Source organism: Oenanthe melanoleuca, chromosome 7, assembly GCF_029582105.1.
Source record: "Oenanthe melanoleuca isolate GR-GAL-2019-014 chromosome 7, OMel1.0, whole genome shotgun sequence".
Taxonomy (NCBI): domain Eukaryota; kingdom Metazoa; phylum Chordata; class Aves; order Passeriformes; family Muscicapidae; genus Oenanthe; species Oenanthe melanoleuca.
This window is the reverse complement of record NC_079341.1, coordinates 23,768,888-23,796,451: the sequence shown is the minus strand read 5'-3', so window position 1 is coordinate 23,796,451 and position 27,564 is coordinate 23,768,888. Positions and strand designations below refer to the sequence as shown.

The 27,564-nt window shown below is 40.3% G+C and overlaps 1 protein-coding gene across 1 annotated transcript; it reads left to right on the top strand.

Annotated features, from left to right (window-relative positions):
* On the top strand, nucleotides 1-27,564 carry GYPC (glycophorin C (Gerbich blood group)). The gene is made up of 3 exons (XM_056496453.1): nucleotides 1-203; nucleotides 24,617-24,667; nucleotides 26,899-27,564. Exons 1-3 carry the CDS (start codon nucleotides 170-172, stop codon nucleotides 27,093-27,095), a joined length of 282 nt encoding a protein of 93 aa, XP_056352428.1. The 5' UTR covers nucleotides 1-169; the 3' UTR covers nucleotides 27,096-27,564.

The window sequence follows — 27,564 nt, the reverse complement described above, 5'->3', positions numbered from 1 at the left end:
GCTGTTTCCTTTTCCAGTTGTAAAGGGGTCAGGAGCCAGGCAAGGAGAGCCCGAACAAGAAGAGCATTTTCCTGGGTTCTTCCAGCTGTTCTGCTCACTCCCGCCGCCAGTTCTGAGCAGGGAAGAGAGGCTGTCAACACAAATAAGGCATTTTTCAAAGGCGTAAATTATGAGTTCCCAAAACAATGCGACATCTCAACCACGTGAGTACCCTTACCCCCTCCCCGTACAGAAAATGTGGATTTATCAGCCCGTCGCTTAAGGAAAAAAAATTCTATAATGCATTTCGTATGGGTAAAAAAAAAAAAAAAAAAAAAAAAAAAAAAAAAAAAAAAGGAGTGCCTGAGACTAATCCTGAACGAAAAAAAGTTGTGAAGAAGCTGTTTTCTTTCTTAATTCTTTGTGTCCGTGTGTGCGCGTGTGAGAGGGAAGAACTGAAAGAGGTTCTGCAAACTCTGGCTCCCGAATTAGGACCGAGCAAAGTTAGTAACGTTTCCGCCTAAACCCCGGCTTAGAAAAGTTCCATTCGAATGTTTTTCCCTCCCCCCACCTTCAGGAATGAGTTATGGAGCGTTTTGAAAGCGCTTTTCTGAGATAGTAATGGTGCTGCCCAGCTTGCGTTTAGTCTCAAGCTGTCTGTGTGTAACATGAGACCCAAGCCACAAACTGACAGGCTATATTTAAAGCCACAATGTGTTTCTGCTCCTGGAAATTTAGAAACATGGGTTTAAGGACGAGCAAATTGGTTTTTCAGCAAGAGAGGGTACAGGAGGGCAAGTCCTCTATTTGTGTAACTCTGCATATTTCAGAATATTTAAAAAAAGACAATTTGGCCTGAACAGTCAAGTGAGCACAGAGGCTCAGCTGCAGTATGGGAGTGTTCATTTTGGGACAGTATTAAAAAGAAAGGTGAAGGATAGGGAGTGGATTATGATTTGATAAGCTGTGAAAAACTCTTGAGTTTATGGTGGTGCACTATATTTTTTTATTTTTTCTTATGGCTTTAGTGAAATCTTTCTTGCTTTAATTTAAGGAAGTAAGTTTGTTCTGTTTTTAATGAATAAACTGCCAATAGCAGAATTGTTTATCATATCATGGTATCAGTAATGAAGGCAGAAAGTACAGAGAGCACTGCTGGAAGCAGCCTGCAATTCAGGGTTTGATCCAGATCCTGCTGTAAGGATATTTGTTCTGTATGGCTGTAGACACTGACAATGTTTCCCAAGCTTTGAATGAGGCAGGCTGATCCAGCAGAAAAGACACAGCAAGCAGAATCTCTGGAATCCCAACCAGCAGTTTCTAGTAATCCTTTAGTCCTTTCTGCAGATTCTAACCAGCGAGAAAGATTACATGTTACCTTTATATTTTATTCTACATCATTCTGCAGTTTAGAATATTAAAGCTTCTTTTCTATAGCAGCTTGTTTTCTGTTATAGCCAGGAAAGATACAGGCAGGCTAATTCAGCATTCTGAGATCTTGGGATTGGCAAAGCTTGTGTAAATTACTGCTATTGGTGCTCTCCAAGCATGTCCTGGGAGGTGGTCATGACTCACTGAGGTTTTTCTCATGTATTGTGAAATATCAACAAAGGTTCCAGACCCAATCTCGTGTGTTTAGGGACGGCTTGGCCAGGTACACATCCGGACCAGCTCTGCAGTCCTGAATAGATTGCAAACAACTTCTCTAGCAGACCCCAGGTGTCACACACCCACAGAAGGCCCTAGGGGGAAACCTGATGAGGAGTTAGTGCCCCATGGGGCCTTTTGTCTGCTCATAATGAAAAAGGACGATTAATCAGGTTGTCCTGGGTTTTTTTTCCAAATGCAGACAGAATTCTCAACTTGAGCTATTTTAAGATCACGTGCTTCTCTGCCATGAAAATAAATTTCTTGCAATCCAGTTAGAAGTGTTTGGCTGAAATAGTCACAGTGTTTTGTTTTTTGGTTGGGTTTTTTGTTCTGTTTTGTTTTGGTTTTTTTTTTTAATTAGATATCAATTTATTGATTAGGAACAAAGTTAGAGGGAAGTCTAACAATACCACATTTCTGTGTAATGCAGGTTTGGTGCATTGATAATGGTTGAGGTTTTGAGGGAAGGAAGTTCTTTGGGAAAAGGGTGTTATTCCCTAAAATTCCTGCTATTTTGCAAGAAACAGACAAGAAACAATTGAAAGTTCAGTGTATTGACAGGCACTGCGCAGCATGGACAGCAGATGTTTGCCAGAGAGGCAGAATAATTGGGAAACAAATTTGCTTCATGGCCACAGTGAAAATCGTTGAGATGGTGTTAAAATGCATAAAAAAATCTCAAAAGCTTTTGACTATACTGAGCATATTAATTCTTTTCTGAATACCTGCAGTGAGACCACAGAGCAGCTGCCAACTGATGTAAACTGAAGCATGTTAGTTACCTAATTGCTCATGTACTTTGCTTATCTCCTTGTATTCACCACGGCTGATAAGGGATTTTTATTCATTCTATAATGCAGTATGATCCTGTCAATCTGGGGCAGGGTGTGCCTGTTTCCTTTTCATATTCTACTGTCATTGTGAAAATGCTGTAAATGTGTTCTGCCTCTCTAAGGGGATGCCCCACCATCTCACCTTGGGCACCTCCCATGGCCAGCTCACATACCCACCAGGTATGTGAGTGGGCTCTGCACACACAGCAGAGGTGAGGGTAGCTCTGTGATGCACTTGCTGCCTGCTCAGAGGTACAAGCAGCACCTGCCTGACTTAACTATGAAACCTGAGGAGCTCCACAGGCTTGGCAATCTCAGTTCAGCTGGCAGCTTTTGCCCTCTTCCTTTTAGACTGCAGTGACCCTCTTCTGAGGCAGTGGACAGCTCAAATGAGGTGAAGGATTAGGACAGAAAACGTCACCAAGTCAGTGATTCAGCCTGGGAGGCAGTGATCTGTGCAAAGCCATCTTTATGGGTCAGAGATGTTCGCCCCTTTGGAGAAGGTGGTGTGCAATTCACAGGATTTCATCTGTACCAGGCAGGCTGGGAATGTTTATCTGGGGTCTCCTATACTCCAAATGCCAGCTGTCAAGGGACTTAGTGGTTAAGGAGAGCAGTTTGTGGAGGCTTCTATTCCATGTGCAGCACAGGAATTGCCCCAAAAGGAAACCAAGGCTGGTCCTCAGACCATGTCCCAGCTGCTGAGGGAGGAAGAGGGTGAGGAAGAGGGTGAAGCAAAGCCAGCCTTCTGGGGCTGTATGCACTCCCTTGCACTTGCAGCTGTGCTCCAGCAGTGACCCAGGCACTGTCCTGCTCAGGGCAGCAGAATCTGCTGCTGACCCTGTTTTACAAGCAGGAGGTCATGTCTCCATCAGCCCAAGCTTCTCCCCCTGCCCCAATGACAGTCAGAGCTGGCAAAATGAGTCACTTATGTGTGGGCTGTCCCTCCAAGAAGTTGATCCTTGCAAGGTGGCCTCAGACAAAGGCAGAGTGACTTCTGGCTGTGAATGGGGAGTGTGGTTCTGAGAACAGCCTTGCCACACCTTTAACTCATAATGAGATATATTTGGGGGCTGCAAACTGGTTCTTTTGTATGTTCCTGGAGCAATACCACTTGCCTTTCACAGAGAGCTTGTGAAAAGCCTTGAATGAACCCTTTAGGTTTTTAATCTTGTTATTCACACCTTGGCAATATATGTGATTTCATTTCCCTTAATCACAGAAGTGCTTGCCTGTGACAGTAAGTGATAAACAAAAACAGGGTATTGATTATGAAAATCCAGTCTTCACTGGTAAACCTGGGAGCATTTATACCCAAGGAAACCAACAGATTATAATAACCTCTCATTTTAGCACTGAAATCTCAAAACGTGTCCTACAAGCATTTATGTAAATTGAATGTCTCTGCTTGTATGTTTGTTTCCCACCACTGTGCATATGAATTGGAAAATTTGGCTTTATACCCCAGGGCTCTCCTGACACCCTCATTGTCTGACATATTTATGTGAAAGTCTGGGAATTGAAAGGCTCAGAATGCACCTGAAATTTCAGTAATTAACAGCAGAAATGTTGGCAAACCGCTGAGCTGGAGAGAATAGGGAGGATGTTGACCCAAATAGGAGTCTGCTGTTTTAAAATACATGATTTTCAGCATTGCTGGGTATCATTAAAATTAAAAAAAAATGCACAGTAGATGTTAAAGATTCAGGTTATGGCTAGTTGTGTGCTTAAGCCTGTTAATATTACAGAATTATGCAGTGTTTGCATCTCATTGCTGATACTGCTGCACCTTTCTTTCTAGGCTCTTGTGTAATATAGCCTGTATCCATAGCTGTTCAAATGACTGAGTCCAATCAGCAAAGTCTTTTGTAGAACAGGCTTTCAGGACTGCATTCTCTAATGAAAGTCTGTTTGTGTGTGTGCTCTGTGCAGTGCCTGTCTCTATTGTTGAGGAGGGATTAGTATTCCTATAGTGTAGAGAAATTCAAGCCAGCAGAGGGATCTGATTGTGCTAGGTGCTGTACAGTCACCTCTTCTTCAAAAGGCTGGTAAAAAGGAGAGATTACAGGTGGGAGAGAAATGACTGCTCTCCATAGACCCTGCTGGTGAGGCAGCTTTTAGCTGGGAAAAGCTGGGGAGGTAGGAGGTGGTTTGATTCCAGTAGATTCACTGAGGCAACAACTCTTTGCTTCCCACTCCCTAATTTTGTAATGCGTGCTTAGGAAAAAAACATAGCTCAGAAATTATTTAGCAACTGGCCTGCTTATTTCCCACAGAAAGATCAGAAAACTTTTGCAAACAGCTTTTGGCATTAGTAAGAACTTTGTTTACAATTTTTTGCTTCACATACAAGTTGTGATAGAAAATGCATGAAAAACTCAGATGCCAGAGTGACAAGAATACAGGAATACCTTAGGAGAGCAAGTATTCAGGCAGCAGACAATTGTGTTTTACTTACTTAATTTTCTAAGTCAGATGAATTTGACAGCATTACTCCAGTAATGAGTAAATGAAAAATTCACCAGCTGCTGAGCATTCTAAAAAACTACTTGGAGAATGGAGAAAAGTGTCACTTGGAGAAATCAGGCTTTGTTTGCCACCAATTTATGAACACAAATGGATTAAAGGCCTCTCTTCTCTGGATCATTTATTTGCAACTGATAACTCAACTGCAACAAGTACCAACACTGCAATGCTATAACAGGCATGCAGCTCATGATTTGAGGCTGAAATAAGACCTGGACTCCTCTGTTTCTCAGAGTCAGCACAATCTAATTCACACCAGATTCCTATCTCTGCTATGTTAGCATGGAAATCAAATGCACTGCCTGTGCTCTACTGCTCCCTTATTGCAGATGCACCTTGCACGTGTGGTTTCACCAATGAGACAGCTGGCTAAGTGATTTTCCTCTTAATTAATCATCTCATATGCAAAGAAGGCCAGTTTCTCATATCTTCTTCTCTTCTGACATATGTTCACCACAGGGTTCTTCCTGAAGAAGCAGAAAACTTCACTTAAAATCTCAATGGGTTAAACTTGTTCTGCTGCATTGGAGTTTTAAAGTGGTTTTTCTTTCCTTTCCTCTGCCTCTTTTTTCCATCTTAAGAGGGGAAAAAAATTCAGTTACTTCATGAGGGTCTCTACCTCTTTTTTTTCCAGATAAGCCCTGAAATAGAGTTAAGCTTTTTATCAGTAAGTTGCAGGGGGGCTTTGAACACACCCTGAGACAGTTCTTTGTTATTGTGAGTGATAAATGCCTATTTCACTGGGGACTACATGTTTAAAATATCTAGTTTCATGAGGCAGTCCACACCATACAGGACATGTGTGACAAGGTCACAGCCATGCAGAACCAGACTTCAAATCCTTACATGTGTGTACGTGTTTAGAGTTGCAAGCAGACTCTTTTAGTAACACCAAACCTAGAAAACATCTTTGAATTCTGCCTATGTGCACATATACACACCCAGAGTGTCTATACAATTTACCTGTATCTGTATGCATATGTATACAGAGACATATGTATTTATATCCCACCCTTTCCACTTCCTATATGGCTTTATTTTTTAAATACATTATTTTTATATATTTATATTATATAATATTTATATATTATATTACTGTAAATATTTATAATATTTATATATTTTATATTTTTTAATTTTTTTTTTATATATTCCTCTCCTAGCTCATCTGTGCTGGGACAATTTGGTAGTTGCATCTTTAGACAGTTTTTTAGAAACATTGATCATATTAGTATATTCATACTTTAATTAAAGTTATTATTTAAAAAACTACCCTCCTTTGGAAACAAAATACTTATTCAAGAATCAATTAAATCATATTACTTAATTCTGTGTCCCCCTCAAACAGTTGAGAAGATTAATTTATACTGGAAGAGATTTTACAGTTCTGTAGCTTTTTTTGGGAGGCAAACTTCTCTGCTGCTCATCTTGTTTTCTTTGAAAAGTGTTCCTACTAAGACAAAAGCAAGATGCTTCTTGTCTGCTAATTGGATATTTCAAAAATTTCAGTCACTTAAGAAGGGATGAAAGAGGTCTTCATGGCTGACTTAAGATAAACCAAATAATCCTTAGGTGAGACAAATAAACCACAAATCAATTAAATACAAATGATTAAAGAGTTATATGTATGAATGAGTAGAGGAGAAAAAATATTTCTAGTGGATTGTGAAGCTTTACCATAAAAATGTAGTTATCCAAGAGTTCAGGAAACCTGTGTACATTTTCAAAAATTCTGTTGTTTAAGATGACATACTGGATTTTATATTTTATTTCTATCTCCTAGAATATATTTTTGAATTCTGCTTTCAGATTTTCTTTGCATATATTAGGGCCAGAAGTTTACCAATTTATTATGAAACAGTCTTGTCTTTTATTTCCTGAATCTTTATAACCAGCACTCATGAGCTAGCTGAGGTTCTTCTTCTATCAATGGTTCATGCAAGTGTAATGAGCACAGTCCCAGTCCCATCCAACAAAGAAAGCAGGAAATTAAATCCTTGATGCATCTGTGGCTCCTCTCACACCTGCTCTCTCATGTTGTCTGGTTCACCTCCTAATCCTACCTGTCTGTCCCTTTCTTAGCCCACAAGTAAATGGTCATATCTGAATTTACAGGGCACACACAGGTCCCAGCTGTTAAATGCCATTTCCCCCCTCTCTCAAGGACCTTCCACAGTGCTGCCAGTGAGAAGGAAGAAAAGAACAGGGCAGGAAGACATAGATCTTTCCCTGTCACCATCTGGGCTGGGGCTTTGTTTCCTTTGGGAGCTGCCCTCTCTTCCACTCTCCCTCTTCCCTATTGATTTCTCTTTGCTCTCTCATCTTCACAGCTTGCTATGGAACAACTCCTCCCCTCTCCAGCCTTTCCTGTCATCACATACCAATTTTTATTTACAACTGGGACATGCTTTTTACATTCTGAATCTGATTGGGAGAGATGATTATTGTCTGTCTCTCTTGAATTTCCATAATTACATCCATAGCCTTGATTTTGGACTCTCTTGCATAAAAATCCAGTTTTTCCCACACTGAACTCATAGGGACTATTTTTTTTAGTTTAAAGAAACTATGCTACCAGTTACTAATGGCAATTAAGCCCTTGGTGGAAAGAGTGGCTATACACAGAATTAGGCTGTATCATCTCTACAGAAAACCCTACATTAATTGTTGAGTACACCAGGAAACAATCTGCAGTTTGGAACCAAGTACCAGCTTCCCCTTTGCTGTGGGAAAAAAAGGGTTTTTTCACTCTTTTGCAAACCCACTCAGTGTGCTCTGAACACTCTGTCACTTTTCCTGTCACTCTGTCACTTATCCCTGCTCCATTCATGGGGAAGAGTGAACAACTGCTGCTAACATCACCAAAGCCAAGGGGAACACCACCAGGTCAGAAGGCCAGGCTGGCTGGGACTTTGAGCAGTGTGGTCCAGTGGAAGATGCTGCTGACCATGGGGTGTGGTTGGAAACAGATGGACCACAGGCCCCTTCCAACCCAACCCATTCCATGATTATATGATTCAAAGGGTGCTTGACAGGTCCTTCTCGTGAAGGCTGTGTCCACCTAACGTGAAGAAATTAATTATTTTGAAACCTTGCTGATTGCCTTTGGCACTTTACCATCTCCCACTAAGAGCTCTATCATACCTACAGCTCAAGCAACAGGCAGTGACTGGACCCAAGAACATCCTTTAAAAAGTGAAAAATACTTCTGTCTTACCTTTTCTATTTCTGAATGCATCTGGTTCCTCAAAACACCTCTTCCCAAGTTAACCTGACTCAAGAACCCAGATGTGATTTGTACTTTCTGTACAATTGGAAATTAGTACAAATCCAAGTCATTACCACAAGGGTAGTGCCACGTGGTAAACTTGACATGGTGAAAGATGGAAAAGATGGTGTTGTACAGCTCTCAAAAGAAACTGTTTTTTTCATACCTTTGGTTATCTGAGTCTTTCCTCTGTTTCCAACTCTCCAATTAATGTCTCCTTCCTACTCATGATTAATAGCAAGCTTTCCACTCACATCCTTCCCTTTTCCTCTTGACAAAGTAAAGTCTTCTTCATTGCAAAAGTGTATCCTTTTTACTTTGCTTAGTCTGTAAATTTCTCAGGACAGAATGATCTCTATCTGCTTTCTAAACAAGAATCACCAAATCATTATTTGACACTTTGGTGCCCATGGTGCTGACCACATCTGTCTTCCCATTTCCTCATCGAGTTGCTGATTCTGGATAGAGATTTCAGCCTCCTGAAGCATGAAGATAAAATGCAAAAAACAACCTTAAGTATGACATCAACTGGTAATGCATATCAAGATGGAAGGACTTTAGGGGTTTCTCCTTGAAAATATTTTTCCCCTAAACACATTTATTTGTATTCTCTGAGATAGTCTCTAGACTGTGGAGATCAAAGAGAGCTGGGAATCCAGCAGGGTTTTTAAGTGCATTAAAGGTACTCTGTTTCAAAGCCACATGCCTGAACATTTAAGCACCATGGAAGAAATGAAGTAGCAGGTGGTAATACATGTAAACATGATTGTTCTAATCTTAATACTTTTCAATTTGTCAAAGCCTAACTGTGTAACAAAGAGCCAAAATAAAGGCTGCTGTGTCACATGCAGACATACACGAGAGCATAAAACCCAAGGACACCAGCCAGATTTAGGTTTTCCCTTTCAGCCACATTTCTGATCTTGTAAGTCATTTACAGTAACTAGGATGTATATTTAGCAGACTTATGTGGAACCTGGCAAATCTAGGCATGGAGTGCTTCTTGGGGGATTTAAATACAGAAGTGTAATTCCCTGCTGCATTTCTTTTTTTGCAGAGGTAAAAGATATAAAATGCCATCCACCACAGAACAGTGGCATATTGTAAATGTCTCCATATTGTGAATATACATAGACACAGTCTATAATGTTCTTCACTTAGCAACTGAGACATTATAGAAATATTTTCAGGTGCTTTCACAGAGTCAAAGTGAGACTGTTTTTCTTTTTGTTACTTCTAAAGAAATGATAAAATATTAACAACTGATGTCTACCAGATCTAACCCCTTTCCTACCGTATGTTTTGGTGCATGCTTTCTGTACAACTCTAGCTAAGAAGAAAACTTCATCACCTGAGATCACCTGAGGTCCTGGCATGTAAACAGTTGGCTATTTCTGTGTCCTTTCCATTTCAGCAGAGTTTCTCAAGAAATACCTTACTTATTGCAAGCTGCCATTACAGTGCTGAAATCAGTGCTGTTAAGATACTTGTACCCTGGAACTTGAGATAGTTTTATTGATTTTATTGGATTTTGTATCAGAATTTGCTGATTTCAGATCTTAAGTTTTTAATATTATTTTGCTTTGAATGCCTTGATTTAGCTCACATCAGCCTCACCTACTATCACCACAGATTTTAATGAAGGCAAAGTGATTTATCAGTGGTAACTAGAACTCTTGGAGGAGACACTGTTGAAGACTGGGGGTAGTGTGGAGCAAATAAAGACAAACTGATCCTGTATGCTCCCAAAGAAAACTTCCTGTTGATTCAAGGTTCTTGCACATTAAGAAAAGATGTCTGTGGCTCCTGAGCTCATTCCCCCTGTGGATTAATGATCCATAAGGGACTCTTTGTACCAAGGAGGAGTAAATCACCCCTCCTGCTTTTGGCAGGCAGGAATATAACTGGGGAGATAAATGCTTTTACATTTCTCTGAACTTTGCTGTTGCTCCTGGGTAAAAAATTTCCCCTTCTGGAATCCATTAAAATCTGTGAATCTCAGACAAAGACTCTTCCTCCTCCTCCCACGTTCTGTGAGAGATGCTTAATCTCTGCATGCTGGGACATAACCATTTGTGAGCTGGAGCAGAGCATGAGCTGAGCCCTTCTGCTCTCAAGGTGCCTCCTCTGGCTTCCTTTGCTTGCAATGAATGGAACCTTTCATTTCGACAGCCTCTGACTTGTGTCAGAAGGTTCATGACTGACTAGGGCAACAATGGGTTGGCAGAGAGGCATGAAACTTCAAAAAATGTGTCATTGCCAAATAAATAGAGATCAGCTTTAAACACAGGGGAGCAAGGGGCTTTAAACACAGAGGATGATGTACAGCTGCATGACACTGTTTTTAAGAAAAAAATGCAGCCTGAACTTTTCCTCCCTATTCCTCTCCACGAATTGCATTTCCTTTAAGGAAAAGGTCATGCTTTCTTTCCCAGGCTGCTACAAGCCTTTCCCAGACAGGAAGCATATCCTGTGTCCTGTTTTCTCCAGAGTCCAGGGGCAGAGCAGGCAGGAGTGTAACTTCCATGCTGCTGCTCCCACCGTGCTGGGTTTGAGAGACCTGGGTACCAAATCTCTGGATGAATCTTTCCCCCTCTCAGTCGTGCTGCAGCCCCAGGGTCTTGCAGAGCTGAGAGCTGCTGAAGATGGCCAGAGGGAGAAATACAAGCTCCTCCCTTTGGAGATCTGGGTGGCTATTTTTGTCAGATATGAAACTGCAGCAATCACTGGGGGGAGATATGGGAAGGGGAGAAAACACGTGTGTCCATGATTTATTCATTTATTCCAGAAGAGAGGAGTATATTTTCCTCATTGAATGTGAAAAAAAGACTTGGAACCTGTAACAGGTAGCACATGCCATTTTCCACCCAAGTGATTTCCCTGGCAGCTCACACCTGAGCAGAAGCTGGGGATCAGCCCTCCCCAGCCCTGCCCTGCTCCCTGCAGTACAGAGCAGGGTCCAGGGCTTGTGGGTGGCTCAGGGAAGTTCACCAGGGAAATACGGATAAATGTGGGCATTCAGCTTTGCAATTGATTTTGTTTCCCACTATTTGGAACTTCAGGGCACCAGCTTGCTGTCTGTGGGCATGAGCATCCATATTCCTTAGAGGATAATTTCCTCCCACTCCCCCCTCCACGGAAAATGTCCTTGGTGAAAGGAGATGTAGCAAGAAATGCAAACTCTGTGCCTTAACAGACACAAAGCCATGGCATGTCAGCTGTGGTCATATGTCTCTTCAGACTCCCAGGGCCACACACATCTGTCTTTTCCATTCCCCAGCCTTGCTGGGATATTTCCAATCCATCTTCTAGCTAATGGGATTTGGTACCGATTTTCCCCGTCCTTTGTTTCACTGCCACTGCACAATGAAGTGATGTTGTAGATTTACCAGAGCTGCCTGTTTGTCTCCCTTGGCCCTCACCAGCTGTTAAGTTACACCAGCATCAAGGAAAAGAGACTTCCTTTCCCGGGACAATGCCACCTCTTCCCATCTGCTGCAGCATCCATGACAAGTGATGCCAGTGTGGGTTTGATCCTGATGGTGCTGGGTTTTCTTGGCTATCCAGGACTTAAAAGCTTTTTCATCTCTGTCCATGGCAGAGCTGCACTGAGCATGGAGCTGATGGGCTGTCTTATCCACAGAGCCAATAGCAGATGCTTAATGGAGAGTTAAAGCACAGGCCAACCACCAAGGGATCTAAGGAATGGGAAAGTTTTGAGCCAGAATTAGTAATTCAGTGTTTAAATGGTTGCCTTGGGGTATAAAAGCTTTTGCATTTACCAGAGTTTCTCATATGAAATACTTTAAGCTCCTGCTCACCTCCAGACTTGGCGCTTGGCAGGACAGAGCCTTGTCTGCTGCTCTTCTTGAACAGGGTCTTTGAACTTGTGGTTGAAAGAATTCAACCTTTGATGCTCAGCATCTCTGAGTGCAGAGCTGGTGGCAGGGGGCAGGGAACTCCTCTGTCCAGTTCTCTCAGGAGTGTGTGACCATGACTTTATCATTTTGTCCCCTGTATCTGTGCAGCAGCTGCCCACCCCAGCAATGATAAAGGTTTTTGTCTGTAGCCAGCGGTGCAGCCCAGCACAGCACAAAGGTGCTGGTAAGCCTGGCCCCTGTCTTGGAATGCAGCCAGGGTAGGGAACATCTCTGCCTCCCCTTCTTCCCTCCTTATTAAGTGGACCTCCTATTCTCAAGCAAAAATATCCAGTGTAAGGTGTTAAAGAGTTAAAGCCAGACTGCTTTATGACTGCTTATGTGTATGACCCTTCTTTATAGAGCATGTGCATCTCCTAGGGAGCACTCCTTGCTGGCTGTCTCCTAAAGGGACTCTCAAGAGCAAAGAAGATAGAACAACAATCCTTAGGGCTCCTGCCTGTGTGTTTAACACTTGTGCTGTAGCAGGGGAACAGGGAAAGGCTACCACCAGAAAGGAGCCTAGTGGATTTAGAGACAGACACTCAGGTCTTGTGGAAGAAGGAATTACATTTGACAGAGAGGCCTTGTAAAGCTGTGGCCTGTTTTATCCACTTCTTTAAGTTTTCTATTTCATCTGTATGGATAGAACAAAAAAATGCAAGAAGGAAGTGGGCTTTACTCCTCTCTTGTAACAGATACATACTTGTGTCCAAGCTTGCCATGGCATGGAGCACAGCACAGCTGCCCCTGAAATAAACTGCAGCTCACACATATCTCAGGGTGGAACTTGGCTCTTAAACAAAATTTAATGGGAGTCTGCTCTGGCTGAACTCTACTTATGACTTCATATTTTCCAGGGCTGTGCTACTGCTGTTGGCTTGTTCATTTTTCTTTCTTTCTTTCTTTCTTTTTTTTTTTTTTTCCTTCTCTTTATACTAATAGGTGTTTCAGTGGGATAACTTGACCTTATGAGACTGTTCCAAAACATACTTCTCTGGAGGCAGTGGTAAATAGTTTAGATATATTATGAAAGTGCTTTGAGAAATTTGCAGGCTGTCTCATGACTGCTTGGGAAGGCAGAGTTTTGCAACCTGCTAGGCAGCATCAACTGGTGAATTAAACTGGGAAGTTGGGAAGCAGAGAAGGTGGACAGAGGCTATATGTTATATTTCTGGCTTGATTCTATCATGTTTCTCATACTCATAAAATGGAGTTTTCAAAACTTTCACCATCGGCCCAGCTGAGCAGGTGGAATGTGTGAGAGAACCAATTTCAAAGGCAGCAGAAGCAGTTTAGTAGTGAGGGCTCTTGCAAATCCCACCTGGTATATGAACCCCTTGTGTTTCACTTTGTGTGTTGGGGAAGTGCCCTGCTCTGAGCCAGCAGGGAAGGAGTGACTGCTGCTGCTTGGCCTCAGAGCCCATCCCTGCTGATGCAGCTGTGGAGGGGCAGCATCCCTGAAGGAAGGATGGCACAGGACAGCAGCTCTGCCCTAGGTCTCAATTTGACAGCTGAGAGAGGGGCTCAACTTCTTAGTGCATTCCAATATGATCTTACATAGGAAATACCAAACCCAGCCTTTTCCATGGCCTTCTGCTTCAAAGGAGTCACTGGACTGTGAATGTCTGGAGTGCTCTGCTCTGCTCAGAGCACTAGAAAAGAAGTCTCCTGCTTTAACCAGCTGCTTTTCTTTTTATGCTTTTCTTCTGGGGAACTTGTTTTTCCTGAATGTAGATTTATGATGTATGTCAACCACTCAAAAGAGCATTTCTGCTTTTTGCCCTCTCTGTCTGCATTGGGCAAACATCTCCCTGTTAATGGATTTGCCCTCTAAGTAATAAAACAGTAATTATGAGTAAATAAATAAATATTAAATGGGGAAGGGGCTTTCCTTGTGGTGAGCTGGTTTTCTGCTTGGCAGGAAAATGTTTAGGAACAAGAATGCCCTTTGCTGCAGGAATGTAGCAGCCAGTTCCAACCACAACAATTCACTGTCAGCTTTCCTGCATGGATATTTAATACACTTAGGAGCAGCTCAAAGGCTTTACAGTAAGTGAAAAATATGTTGATCAGAGAAGTACCATAGCAAGCATTTGTTGCTATTGAAAACTACTAGACCATATTTCTTTGCTTAATGACACACATTAATCCTCCATTGAAAGTTCCAGGGCTGTCCAAGCTGAATCTGGCTTTAAAAGTTTAAAATACAATCCAAACTATAAAAATGTAGCATTCTGACCAAAAAGGGAGCTGGAAAAAAATCTCAGCAATGTTCTTTGTTCTTTTCTTTGCTGTTTAAACCACTAAGGGTGTCATCTTCAAGCTTTGAAATGGTTTCAAAAACATGGCATTTTTTAAATTGGTGACCAGAATATGAATATTAGCCAAGTACCCACTGCTAGTTTTGTTTTCAGTCCAGTTTCCTAATGATATGAGTCTTATGTGTTCCTGCTGTCTATCTTTCTGCCTATCATCTGTTCATCCATCTGCCAGTTCTCATCAAGAACTTTTGGGTCCACTGACCAGTCTCAACCAGATTTGAAAGAGAAGAAAGAGCTTTGGAAATTATTATAATTTTCCAGGTTGCATGAAAGTCAACACTGTCTACAGAGAGCCATTCAAGTGAACACTAACACAAAAGGACTCCTTATTAGGAGATTAAACCAAATGAAGTTGTTTTCTACTTAAAAATGTAGCAGCATCAAGTTTTGGCATGATTAGTTTCCTTCCATAAACATGACTCCAACCTAACAGGCAAAACACAGAGGGTAAGGCCCCATTTAAGCACCTACAGGAGACATCAAGCCCTTCTGACCAGGGCACATTGAAAGCTCTCCAAAAAACCTGGGTCTCACTGCCTCATAGTGAGGTTAAGCCTCAGCACAAGCTTTGGAAAGGGATGGGTAAGCAGAGCTAACAATGATGTTTGGGATTTATTTTCCCTAATTATAGACTCTGGGAATCTAAGCTTCTTTAAGCTATTCTAGGTTTGCTTATTGGTTGGTGGGAATGAAATTCCCACACCATACTCCAGGATTCACCACACTGTGTGGAGGCTGAATAGATCTTCAAGAAGGCATGTCAGAACAGAACAGAACAGAATGGGGCTAGCTGGAAGAGACACACAGCTATCATCTCAGCCAACTGCCTATTAGTGTCCTCCTGCAGCACCTGTGGAGACAGCTGAGCTCACACAGACTCCTTTCCAGCAGTCAAACATCTCCTCAGGCTGGTTATTAGCCCCCCACCTACATGGTCCTTGACATTCGTGTTGCATTAGGAGAGAGGAACATTAGCAATAAACTGATAAAGAATTCACAACAATATCATCCTGGGCTGAAAATATTCAGTACATGCCTTCAGTGCAGGTCTTTTCATGCTTAGCTTGTTAATGTGTTCAATATGCTATTTTTCAAATAATGCCAGACAGTTGTCCAAAAATAGTACACAAATGATCCTTTTTCCTTTTTTTCTAACAATTATTGCACAATCTGTCCAGAATTGCTGAGATGAATGAGAGATGGTAAAGAACTTTTTCTAAAATTTCCTCAACTCTGTTCAGACAGCTTGAACTGATATGTAAATGCTTTTCAGATAATAATGTGGCCTTTGTCTTTAGAGCAAATACACAAAAGAAATCTGCATATTCATTGAAGAAACCTTGGGAAATAAGAAATGTTGTTGCCCTGAGCTACTATTTGCCTTGCAAGTTTCTAAGGTGTTTCAATATGTTTTATTTTCTTTGTTTAATATGCTCAATATCCAAAGCATTTGGAAGATTGCTTCCACTACAGATATCTCCATTAATAATATTAATCTCATATATGCTCCAGGAAAGATCTCTGTGTCCCTGAACAGCATATGCTAAACATCCTGACATTTCCACTTGCAATGCACAGTAGACAGTGCCTTAGGCAAGCACTGGTGCATGAGCTGGATGGAGCTGAATACAATTCATATCAAATAAGCCAGGAGACAGGGCACAGGGAACTCCCATTTCCAAGAATTATCACCTGTTGGACAGCTTTGCTACAGAATATTGACGGTGGGAATAAGCATAAATGAAGAAACCTGCCCACGTTGGGAAAATTGGTATACTTTTCTAAGGATAGGAGCCTGATGCTACATTCTTTGAGCTCTTACAATATTACCAGGCTTTCACCAGTTTCCAGGTGGTTTCTAGGTGACATTATGTGTAGTTTGATCATATCTCTAGTTTAAGCACAAGGTCAAGCTTTCTCATCTCAATGAGAAATAGACATTAATCAGCCTCAATAGAATAATGGCTGTGCTTCTATCTCAGCATGTCTGTGTTCATTAAAATGAGTTTTCTGCCAGCAGCAGAGTCAGTAAACATTCTTGCTTGTGGGTCTATGTCTCTGTGCCCTAAATCCCACCCCCAGTATACAGAAGTTGTCTCCCTCAGCATCTCCCCATGGGGAGGGAGCTGCAGGGTCTGTGTGCCTGATGGCTGGAAAGCTCCTGGTCACTGGGCAGCTGACTGCTGCCAAACAGAGCCAAAAAATGCTGAGTCCTTTCCCTTAGTGCTGGGCTACTCTGATCTCCCTTTTCTCTCCTGTCTGCAGTTTTCATGAAAATTGAAGCAGTCCTTATCTTTGCCTGCTTTTCCTTTAAAAACAGCTGGAGTTGAATAACGGAGTCAAAATTTGCAAAGGATAAAAGGACAGTCAGGCAGATAGCAGGAACAGAAAAAATCAGTGCAAAAATGCTGTTGAATGTATTTGATGAAAATGTTTCAAATTCTTAGTTCTCGCTGTCTTAGTTAAGGGGACTAATTTTAACTAATGTTTTCTTGGTGAAAAAAAACATAAATGCTTAGTGCCCTGTCCATAAAAGGGGGTATGTTTCATATGTAAACCAAAACCTAATCTTCAGAACTTATTCAGTCATAAAATCAAGCACAACAACATTTAAGAAACAGAGATCACCTTATCCTCTTATGACTCTTGAGAGTCAGGTCTGAGCCTGGTAGACCTGTTAGGTACAAATTAAAAGCTTGTCTTGGTAAATAATTAGAAGCAGTTTAGCAGTTAAGTTGTTTTACTGCTTCGTGTAACCACTTACACAAGGGATTGGGAAGGAATAATCATCTACTCCAAGATCTCTTGGCCTCTGACTTTTCCCTAAAAAAATTTTCTGCTATGTTTTAACACAAAAAGTTTAGATCAGTGAGGTATGCTGTTTTCATTAACTATTTCTTAAGAATTATGAGAGAAATATCAGTTACAGGTCGTGAGATGAGCTTTCCCTGCATCCATGGTCAGGTGCTTTGATTTCCTGTGGTCATCTGCAACATTTGCAATGATTAATCAGTTAAGCCAGCAACTCTGTCTATTCAGCTTTGACCTCAGTGAAGGAGCAAATGGCTGGTTTGTCCCCATTTTGATTTAACAAAGAATGAATAGACCTTAAAATTGTTGACTTTGGAGGAGAGTCAGGCAGAAATGAGCAAGAATCATCGGATTCACTGGATATTTAGTGTTTCTTTCAACACCTCCCCAATTACAAAGCCATCAAAAGGAGTGCTCTGCTCTGATGAAGAGGAGGAGATGGGAGGAGGAGAGGCAGGCAGCAAAATGTCCTGATGGTGGACTGTATGTGCCAGATTGATCCATACTCCATTTGTCACTCCTTCCTCAATGAATCAATTCCAGGTCAATTTATCTTCCCCAGGAAGATGTTGCATACAAGCTGGCTTGGACAGCTATAGAGGAATGTTAACCCAGTTCCATGGAAAAGTAAGGAAATTTTATAGTTATAACTATACATGTGAAACAGACAAAACAGGTCACAACTTCCAAATTGCCACATGCAGCATTTTTTAACAGATTCTGCATATTTTTAATGGATAATAGATTAATCTTCTTCCAGGTTCTCACACTTCACACACCTTCATATGATAAGAAGGCAACATTTGGCCTTCAGATATTGAGCAGCTTTCCCATAAAAGCACAGCAAAAACTAGTCACTGCAACATCTATAGTGCTTCTAAGAGGGAGTTGCCATTTTAAGGCTCTAACCAGAAGGATTAATTTGCCATCAAAATTGGTGGTGGGTTTTCAGCAGCCCTGAGCAATGAAGTAAGAGTCTCCAGTAACTTCAAACTAAAAAAAAAAACCAACGAAACAACAACAACAACAACAAAAGCCATGACCAGCATATGGTTCAAATTGCTCAAACTGAAAGGGGAATTTGAGGGCACTGTCAGTTATTTTTCAGTTGTTTTGGGGGATAAACAGAAAAGTTAGTTTAAAAAAAAAATAAATTTTTTAGTTTATATAAGCCTTTAAAACTATTTTTTTATCTTTTTAAATTTGATATTTTTTTATTTCAAAATATAGAATATATGTTCCCTTTTAAAAGATCCTTATTATTTTTAAGCTAAAATAATTTCCTGAATTTCATTAATATTCTCTCCTTTTCCCTCTTATCATTAAGGGATATCATATGATTACTTTTTGGCAAGATGATTTTTAGTGTATTTATCCATGTCTGATTTTCCTCAAGACCCAATGACAATTCAGCTTCACAAAAGAAGGAGAAACTGTGTGAATGAAGTCATTACTTCCACAAACATTGTAAAACATATTTTCTTTTATTACTTCATAGCATTCCAGAATGATGGAAAAATTATTTTCCTAACACTGTATGCTCGAATCAAACGAGATTAAAATTATGTGACAATCCTAATTAAACTAATTTGATAATTTATTTTTATCCTTTCTATATTATTCTATATTCTATATTCTATATTACAAAGTGTCAAAAATCTTGAACATACCTTTATTTGAATGAAACTGTGCTTTGTTTAGAATTAGTGACAAAGTACTTGTTAGCTGGGATAACAACAGGATTGGGCCCAGAGCATTTTAATTTTGTAGGTATTTTAATCTGCATGATGTAAGTTACATTTTCAACACAGTCTATTTACTTGCCCAAAAGATCATGTCATTGTTGTTGTTATGTGACACCATTATTTTCCTTATAATAATTTAGTATACAAGTGGCAGCCAAATTATTCTGTCTCTTTTCCAGATTGACAGATGAGAAACTGTTCCTTAATTTTGAAAGAACAGCCTTAATGTGTTTCATAGTCTGCTGGGAGATGGTGATGTCTTTTTCAGCCCAATGTGTCAAATTGATGGGTTCAGGCTGATGACCCTTCAGGACAAGAGATGCCAGCTCTGGCAGGGCACTGCACACTTACTGGCAAATATTAAAATAGGTAATGACTTTTTCTTCATTCAGAATGGCCTCAGTGTGATGCATCTGATATTGTAATGGGCCAGAGAGCAGCTTGAGCAATTAACATTATTTCTAACATGAAGTTTTCAGAAGTTGGTCGACTCCTTTTTACAGATACAGCTGCAGTGAACCAGTTCTAACTACAGCTTGTAAATTTAATCAGTGTGCTAAGGTTAATAGATTAATGATTTTCTCATGAATGCAGTGTGTTGGCAAGGCACAAATACAAACCAAAGGGCAAGGAGGACATACTACAGTTGCATAAACAATGGAGGTGTTAAGATTTCATTAGTTTTTCTATACTAAATATATGATAAGGAAAGTCTTGCATCAGTGGAGAAAACAGGGACACACTAGGACCTGGTTTCCAGTCAAGAGGAACAATGACTGCAGAAGTGCATACAGAGGAGAAAAGAGCACTGGGAAAGGAACAGTTATGAAAAATACATTTTTTATATAAAGAATATTTTTTTAAAAATTAAAATTTCAGTATTTGTAGAGAAGGTTTTTAACAACTGCAAAAGCTGCCTGGTAGACTCCATAAACTCCTCAATGCTTTCAGAAATTTATAGTGTTTACTGAACCAAATCAAATACCTTAGTATCATCTTGAGTGGAGGTGAGAACCTCACCTAAATTCTTTACATAAAAGGGCAGTCTTCTTTTTAAATTGCAACTTTTTAAAGATAAGGCAAGATTAGTATGGTATGTTGTGCTCGGTCAATTGGTACAAGCCAAAAAAACAGACAAAAATTTACTAGAATCTGTCCTAGTGAGTAAACTGCATTTCATTTGTTTTGTTATAACCAAGTTTTTCTTCAAATGTATGGGAGAAGGAAAGAACAATCCATACTGAGGAAAACCCTCCTCTGAATTCCATCTCTATCTTCCCTGAATCCTGAACTGGTTTAATGAACTATCCTTCAGTTTGAACATCTCCCTTGCTTACTGGACATGCATGGATAGATAGTATAGATGTTTAAAACAAAGCCATTAAACATTTAATAGCCAAATTCTAAATACACATTTAGCCTGCAGACAGTCTGCTTACACACCACTGCCTGCAACAATTCTGTCAGTATTTGAAGTGGTTCTGCAAAGCAGATCCCTGGATATGCTGAGATAAGGTTGGGCTGTTCTTATCCTGGAAAGTCCCATTAGCAGCAGTTTTTCATAAAGTGGTTAGGTGACCTGATTTGAGATGAAATCTTTTGTGTGTTTCCTAGTCCGCATGCCTAGGAAAGCCCTGAGAAGGAAATGACTGCCTTAAGGGGTTCAACCCATCATTCACATGGATTGAATGAATTTCAAGCACTTCTTATGCAACAACAGGCACATCAGGAGAGAGAATGCTTTGCCCAAGAAAGTACTTAAAGACCTATTTGAGTGTAATTTAGCAGCCAAAGCTTTGTCTGAGACTGTAACCTAGCAGCCAGCAATGGAGCATCATGATAAGAGATGCTGGGTTATTAAGAGTAGAAAAGTAGGAAAATCCTGAAAGACAAGAGCAGGAGCAGTGCTGCCTGACTGCTGTCGAGTGTTGTCACAGGTGCTTATCACACATAGATATCTATATATTCACTCAGCCTGACAAACTCCAAAATGCAGGATCAGGATCACCCACAGCTGCATGGGAATCACGACAATGTGAATTGTAATCTTGGGCTGTTCTTTCTCTACTCAACACTACCAGCTTTAGTCTGGGAGTAAAGTAGCCACAGAATCACTTGAAAGTGTTGTTTCCTGCAAGGAGCAAGATCTAAACTCTGAGATTTCTATGCTGAATGGGAGAAAGTATTTGGGGGATGAATATGCCCTTTCCCACCACCATAGAAGTTGAACAGCTTGTCAGTTGAAATGTCTTACCATGGTTAGGCTTCTAAAGTAGCTCACTGATAAGTCTTGCATCTTTATCAGGACTGTCCTACTATTATGTGTTTTCCTTAAAGACCTATTTTCTGGTGTCACAAAATCATGCCAAAACCTCACTTTACAAAGCACATTTAGTCCTTGGCATTGTAAAGAACTAGAAAGTTCTACTTGAATGAAGCTCAGATATAAAAGAAAATGTAAATTAAAAAAAATTGTTTAAAAGCCAGTGTCAGCCAAAATAGAAGAGAATAGGTTAAAACTAGGGGGGTGAAATCAAGTTTATTGGAAAATTGTACCTGGAGGAGGTAGTTAACACATTTACTGACAAATTTAGCAGAAATAAATGACCACTGGCTGTGTTAATGTACAAGTCAGTTGTGCTGATGTGCCACCTGTGAAGCACAAGGCCAGAGATCTGCTTGCAGTATTTAAATCAGGAAATATTTCTTGGACTTCCACAGGCTGCTGCCTTCTCAGCAAGATGTGATTGATGAGAACGAGACAGGTAGTAATTGTCATTCTATTGCAAAAATTCCTTACCTGTAAGTTTATGAGCAAAACTGGAATTTGATGAATTTCAGGTCGTGACACAAAAGCATTTCTTTCCCATCATTCTGGCTTTTAGAAACATACTTCCAATAACAGACATTTTGATTTGTTCTATTCTTGATTTTTTCAGCTCATTCTGATGGCTAGAAATTTTATGAAAATATGTTTTCCCTCAATCTTTTGATTTCTGTGTGTCATGGTAACCAGTGGCAGTAAATAACAACATTTAAACACTTTCAGAACCAGATTGTAGCTGGACAAGGGCCAGTATAACAGGGAGAGGAAGTTTTGCAAGGACAGTTTAGCAGCAGATAACACAAAAGATGCCCTTGAAAGAAAGGGAAACAATCCAAGCAGGTGCAACAGCAGCTATTGAAACACAGACCTCTGAGCACTCTGCATGTGAAGAAGAGCTGAATAAAGGAGGTGCCAGAAGGCCAAAGCCATTGCTGAGCTAAAAATTCCTTCAGTAAGCTGGATGTTTTTTTTGCCTCAGAAAGTGAAGGTTCAGTCCTACAGTAATGCACTGTATTTCTCACACAGACTTGAGTTTAGAGAGGCCATGCTGAGGTTCTGGCCAAGCACAGATTTCCTCCTGGACTGCAGCTGCTGTTTCACTCCTGCTCAGGGAAGAATGGTCTCATTCCATCACACAATCCTTGCTTGTTCCTCAGTCACATTTCAGGAAGGATGACCCTGCTTGAACCTCAAACAATGCCAATACTTTCACACCTGCCTAGCAATACTGAAACACTGCCATGAGTCACATAGCTATTTTTGGACAAAGTGGAATTTCAGAGACAGTGAGACAGGGGTTAAGGGTGTCTCTGTGCTCTCCATCAACTTGCTCCAAAACATCTGGGGAGCAAACCTTGACCCTGTGGTCATTGGTGGCAGCTGCAATGTTCTGGCACTCCATCTGATGCAGCAAAAGGCTGTCTGGGGGGACAGCAAACTGTTCTGTGGTCAAAAGGGGACACACAAAGGAGTAGTCAGGCCCTGGTTCTTGCAGTAAAATGGGAACTGTGGTGAGAGAAACCACATCAGGGTGTCAGCTGGTTGGTGAAGGGCACAGCACTGCCAGCTTAGCAGATCAGTGCCACAGCTCAAGATGATCCTGCATTCTGTTGTGAACTTAGAATGAGGAAAATGAAAACTCTTCTGCAAAGTGACAATACTGTAATCTATTATCAGAAAGCACTGTGATGGCAAGTACTAGAGATAAGGCACCTGCTTGTTACTGAATCTGAGAGGCACCTGAGAATGCCAGGTACGAGCAGAGAGTTACTCATAAACCTTTTTTAATCAAGGGGATAATAATTTGATCTGGAATTAATGTTTGGCAGCAAGCTGTGTGGCTTGGGAAGTACTTTGGAATTCACACCTTCAAGTATTTGATTGCTGTAGAGGAGCCTGCATTTTTGGCATGCAGCATGTATTTGGTGTCTAAAGAAACAGAGCATTTTGACCTTGAGGCAATTAATCTCTTCTGAGTATGTGGGTTTTGAATAGACATATCATAAAAAGAATTTTTAAATTATAGAAGATGTGCTCAATCTTTCCATCAGTATATAGATGGAAGAAAATTTGGGAAGGATCTCTGGGGAAAAGTGCTCTTACTTTCGAGAAAAAGCTTCTCCCATGTTTGAGAACAGGTGGATCCTTTGAATCTCAGCTCTCCTCAGTTTGTTGCAAACTGATGTTAAGACTGGACATGAGCAGGAGAAAATGCTGATAGTGTTTTGTCCTTGAGTCATATATACAGATAGAGCAAAAGGCATCCCACAAAAGGTATCAGCCACAGTACCACTCTTGAGTTTATAGAAGGATTTGGAGTTACATTTTCACCTTTTCCAGAGAAATATTCTCACTGGTTTGGGGGATTTTTTTAAATTTCCCCTTTAAAAAGCTTTAGTTATTCATTACTTGTTTTGAGTATTCTTATTAAGTGCAATAAATAAGATAAAAGCGTAATTCAAATTCTAGGTGCTCTTACAGCAGCTTACATTTCAGACAAGTTTCTTACTTCTTGAAAAACATGGTCAGGTACTTCTATTTTGCATTTATATTGTGAAGGTTTTTTGGTTTTTTGTTTTGTTTTGTTTTTTGATTTTCTTATAAATCATAATGCAAATCATGTTATTTGATTTATCATCACTGAATTCAGGCTTATTCTAAGTGGGGACTGTGTTTTATACCACACACATGAGAGGCTTGCTGTGATTTCAAATGTAAGCTGAAAAGAAAACAAATGCAAAGATTAAAAACAGGACATAGCAAATAAATAAATATTAATTGAAATCAATACACACAGATTAATTTAAACCAAAATCAAGATCCAAACCACACTCAGAAGAGCCATAAATGGGAAAATAAATAGACATCAACCTTCTTTTTACAAAACTACCTTTCTGAGAGTAATCACAGTACCTAAATGCTCTTAATTTAAGCATTCACTGGAGGAAGTTACAGGTAAGTGCTCATAATAAACAGTAGGTGTTTCCCTGAGGGCCATGATAGTTTGCATAATGTGCTAGCTATTTCTTTTCCAGTGTTATGATGGCAGAAAACTGTTACAGTAAGGCTAACTCTAGTGTGAAGTTTCATAAATGTCTTTTGCTAACCAGAGATACTGATTAAATTCTGAGTTTCACAGGTTGAAATAATACAACATCTCCAGTACAGTCACTTCTCCTCCATATGATCTAATTTCTTTTTTATAATTAACTTTTTTCTATTCTATTCTATTTATAGATGGAGAAGTGGAGAGCCCCACAGCTGGAGCAGATGTGGCTGTCATTGGAGGTGAGTACAGACCGTACTAAGCAGCACCATAAGAAATAAAACAGCAGGTTTGTTGATTTCTTGCATTTTGCAAAACCCCTACTTTGCTGACAAGGCAACAGGAGCAGCACAATTAGAGTTAATTAGGGCAGTGGGAAATCTGCTCCCAGAGGGGCTATTGGCAAGATAACAAGGTGAGATAATGAGCATAAACCATTTACTGAGCAGTACCACCTCCAATTTTGTATTTAGGACAAAATACAAACAGTCCAACAGAAAAGTCAGTCTCTGATTTCCTTCAGTATTCAAAGGGTCAGGTTTGTCCTTTTGTACAGAACTGGTGCAGCACCTTTGATTTGAGAGATGCTACCTTACACCAGCTGACCCTTTATTGTTACAGAATTCACCACACTATATTTCTGGCATTCCATTAAGGCTCTCTCATGCATTTAAACTAAATACAGTTGTCAGAATAAATGAGCAAAGCTCTGTTCACAGAGTGAACCTGTCTTTTTATTTTTATTGTGTTTGTTCATTTCCATGCTAACACACTAATTTCAGACATTCACAAGGGGCTATACCAATCATTAGTGCAAATTGGTGAGGTTCTGCTATATTTCCCTCAGGTCCCATCTCCTGTAACTTTAATTTCAGCTTTCTATGAACAAGTAGCAGGTAAATTGATTTGTACTTAGTCCCTTAGGCTTATTAATATTGTGCTACCTCTAAAGCCTATTAGAGCCTCTTGTATCAAGGGATACCAGTGAGGTCCTAAAAACTGATGAAGCCCACACTGCAACCATGATATTATTTTAAACTTAAGTTCTTTGTATAAGCAATTTTTTTCTGCTAGCAATAACTTCACATTCCAGAACCAAGCACCATGAAATCTGGGGAATAATGTTAAGGCATATCTTTAGAGTTATAATCTTTATTTACCCTGCTAATATTCTGTCTATTCCTATGTTTTTATGCCAGTAGGGCATCCCCACTCAGTATTCTGATGCTGATAAATCTAAAGCTTTGGAGATACCCACTCTTGCCACTTATCCTGAATATAAATTGTAGAAAATAGATACTCTCCACCTTCCCCTCATTGTCTCTGCAGAGTTGTAGGCATTTCCAGGGAGCAATTCTTCTGACAAAACATAAAATTCACTTCTGGAAGAAATGCTACACACACCCCCTTCACTGACAGCAGTGGAAGACCTAGGAATGTTCTGTTCTAGTCTTTTTATTGTGTATTTCTTTTATGATTGGCTTATTCCGGATTCATATGAATAGAGTCAGCAAAAAAAAATTTATAAGCACATCCTGTATTCATGCAAAAAATCATGTTTAAAAAATTATAAACGTCACACAAGTTGAATAAGCATCAAACTACTTAAATTTTTTTCCAGGATTTTTAAGTCAATAATTTGATGTGGGAGGAAAGAGATAGAGTGTGTAGAGTTTTTAAGAATGGACTTGGCATTCTTTGGACTTGTCAGGACTTGTCTCTTTTATGGACTTCTACATTTTCACATTTCCATTGTGAAATTTCCATTTCACAGTGGAAAAGGATCTTGAATTTACTTTCTTTCACTAGGAGTGTTTCCATTCACCGTTTGGGGTCATCCATAGAGATTTTTGTCCAGTCAACAGATAGCTGGAAATTAGCCTTAGTCCAGGAGACAAGAAAGATCTACCCAGAACCCCTTCCTTCTGCCAGGTGTCACTTCCACATTCATTACAATAAAACTTTTTTAATTAGAGCACAGAATGAAATGGCAGCTTACAAATACAGACCAGTTCCAGAGTCACACAGCTCCTGCTATTTGTTGAATGTCTCCTATGAAATACTGCCCTGAACACTTCCTGAAATTGAGAACACTTGAGAAGGCAGGGTTGGGCTGTCTGCAACACCCCCTACCCCAGGTGTATGTTAGCAGAAGGATGAAGGAAACCTATTGGTTTTCCTTTATGTTCTTTTATTTCTCCTCATTTTGTAAATAACTTTTAGCTCCAATATGCTCAACCAAATCAAGCCATTGATTTGAAAGAAAGCCAGTGAGAATTTTTCCTGTATTTCTGCAGTATCTATATCCCATCTTGCATTTTGCAGTGTGCTCTGACTCTGTCCACTGCAGCATTCAAACCCCTTATGACACATGAGCTTTTCTCGACCAAGCAACTCAAGTCATGAGTCTGGCTGTGAGACACTTCTTGCATTTTATTACTGGTGATGCATTTAAGTGGTCTCTGTCCCCTAGGAGTGATTGCTGCCGTGGTGTTCGTGCTCATTTGCCTGCTGGTGGTGATGGTCAGGTACATGTACAGGCACAAGGGCACCTACCACACCAACGAGGCCAAAGGAACCGAGTTCGCCGAAAGCGCGGACGCCGCCTTGAAAAACGACCCCGCTCTCCAGGAGGCTGTGGATGAGAGCAAGAAGGAGTATTTCATCTGAGAGGCAAGGATTTCCATGGAGACTTCCCCAAGGGAATCAACCAGAAATGTAACATCAACAGAAGTACTAAGAGATGGATAATATGAGGATACAGGCGAGCATCCTAATTGAAAAGTATCTCTTTACTTTTTTTGCCACTGGGTTGTTTCTTTTCCTCTAGCAGTGAAGAACTAAATGCCAGACACTTGCCTGTTGATTTTATTAGCAACACAGCTGGTCACAGTTGAAATCAATATCATATAAGAAGGAACAAAATCTCAGTGAGTGATACACCAAAACCAGATAAAGATAGCAAATGTCAAGCCTTGACATTTGGTGAAAATAGCAGATGCCAAATGAAAACATCCTCTCAGAGTTAATGATGCATCCTAGTCTGATATGATGAAGAACTACCTGAAATTGAATTTCAAATGGTAACAGAACAAACATTAAACTAGATAAAGGTGGTCTAGCTCAAAAACAAAAAGAA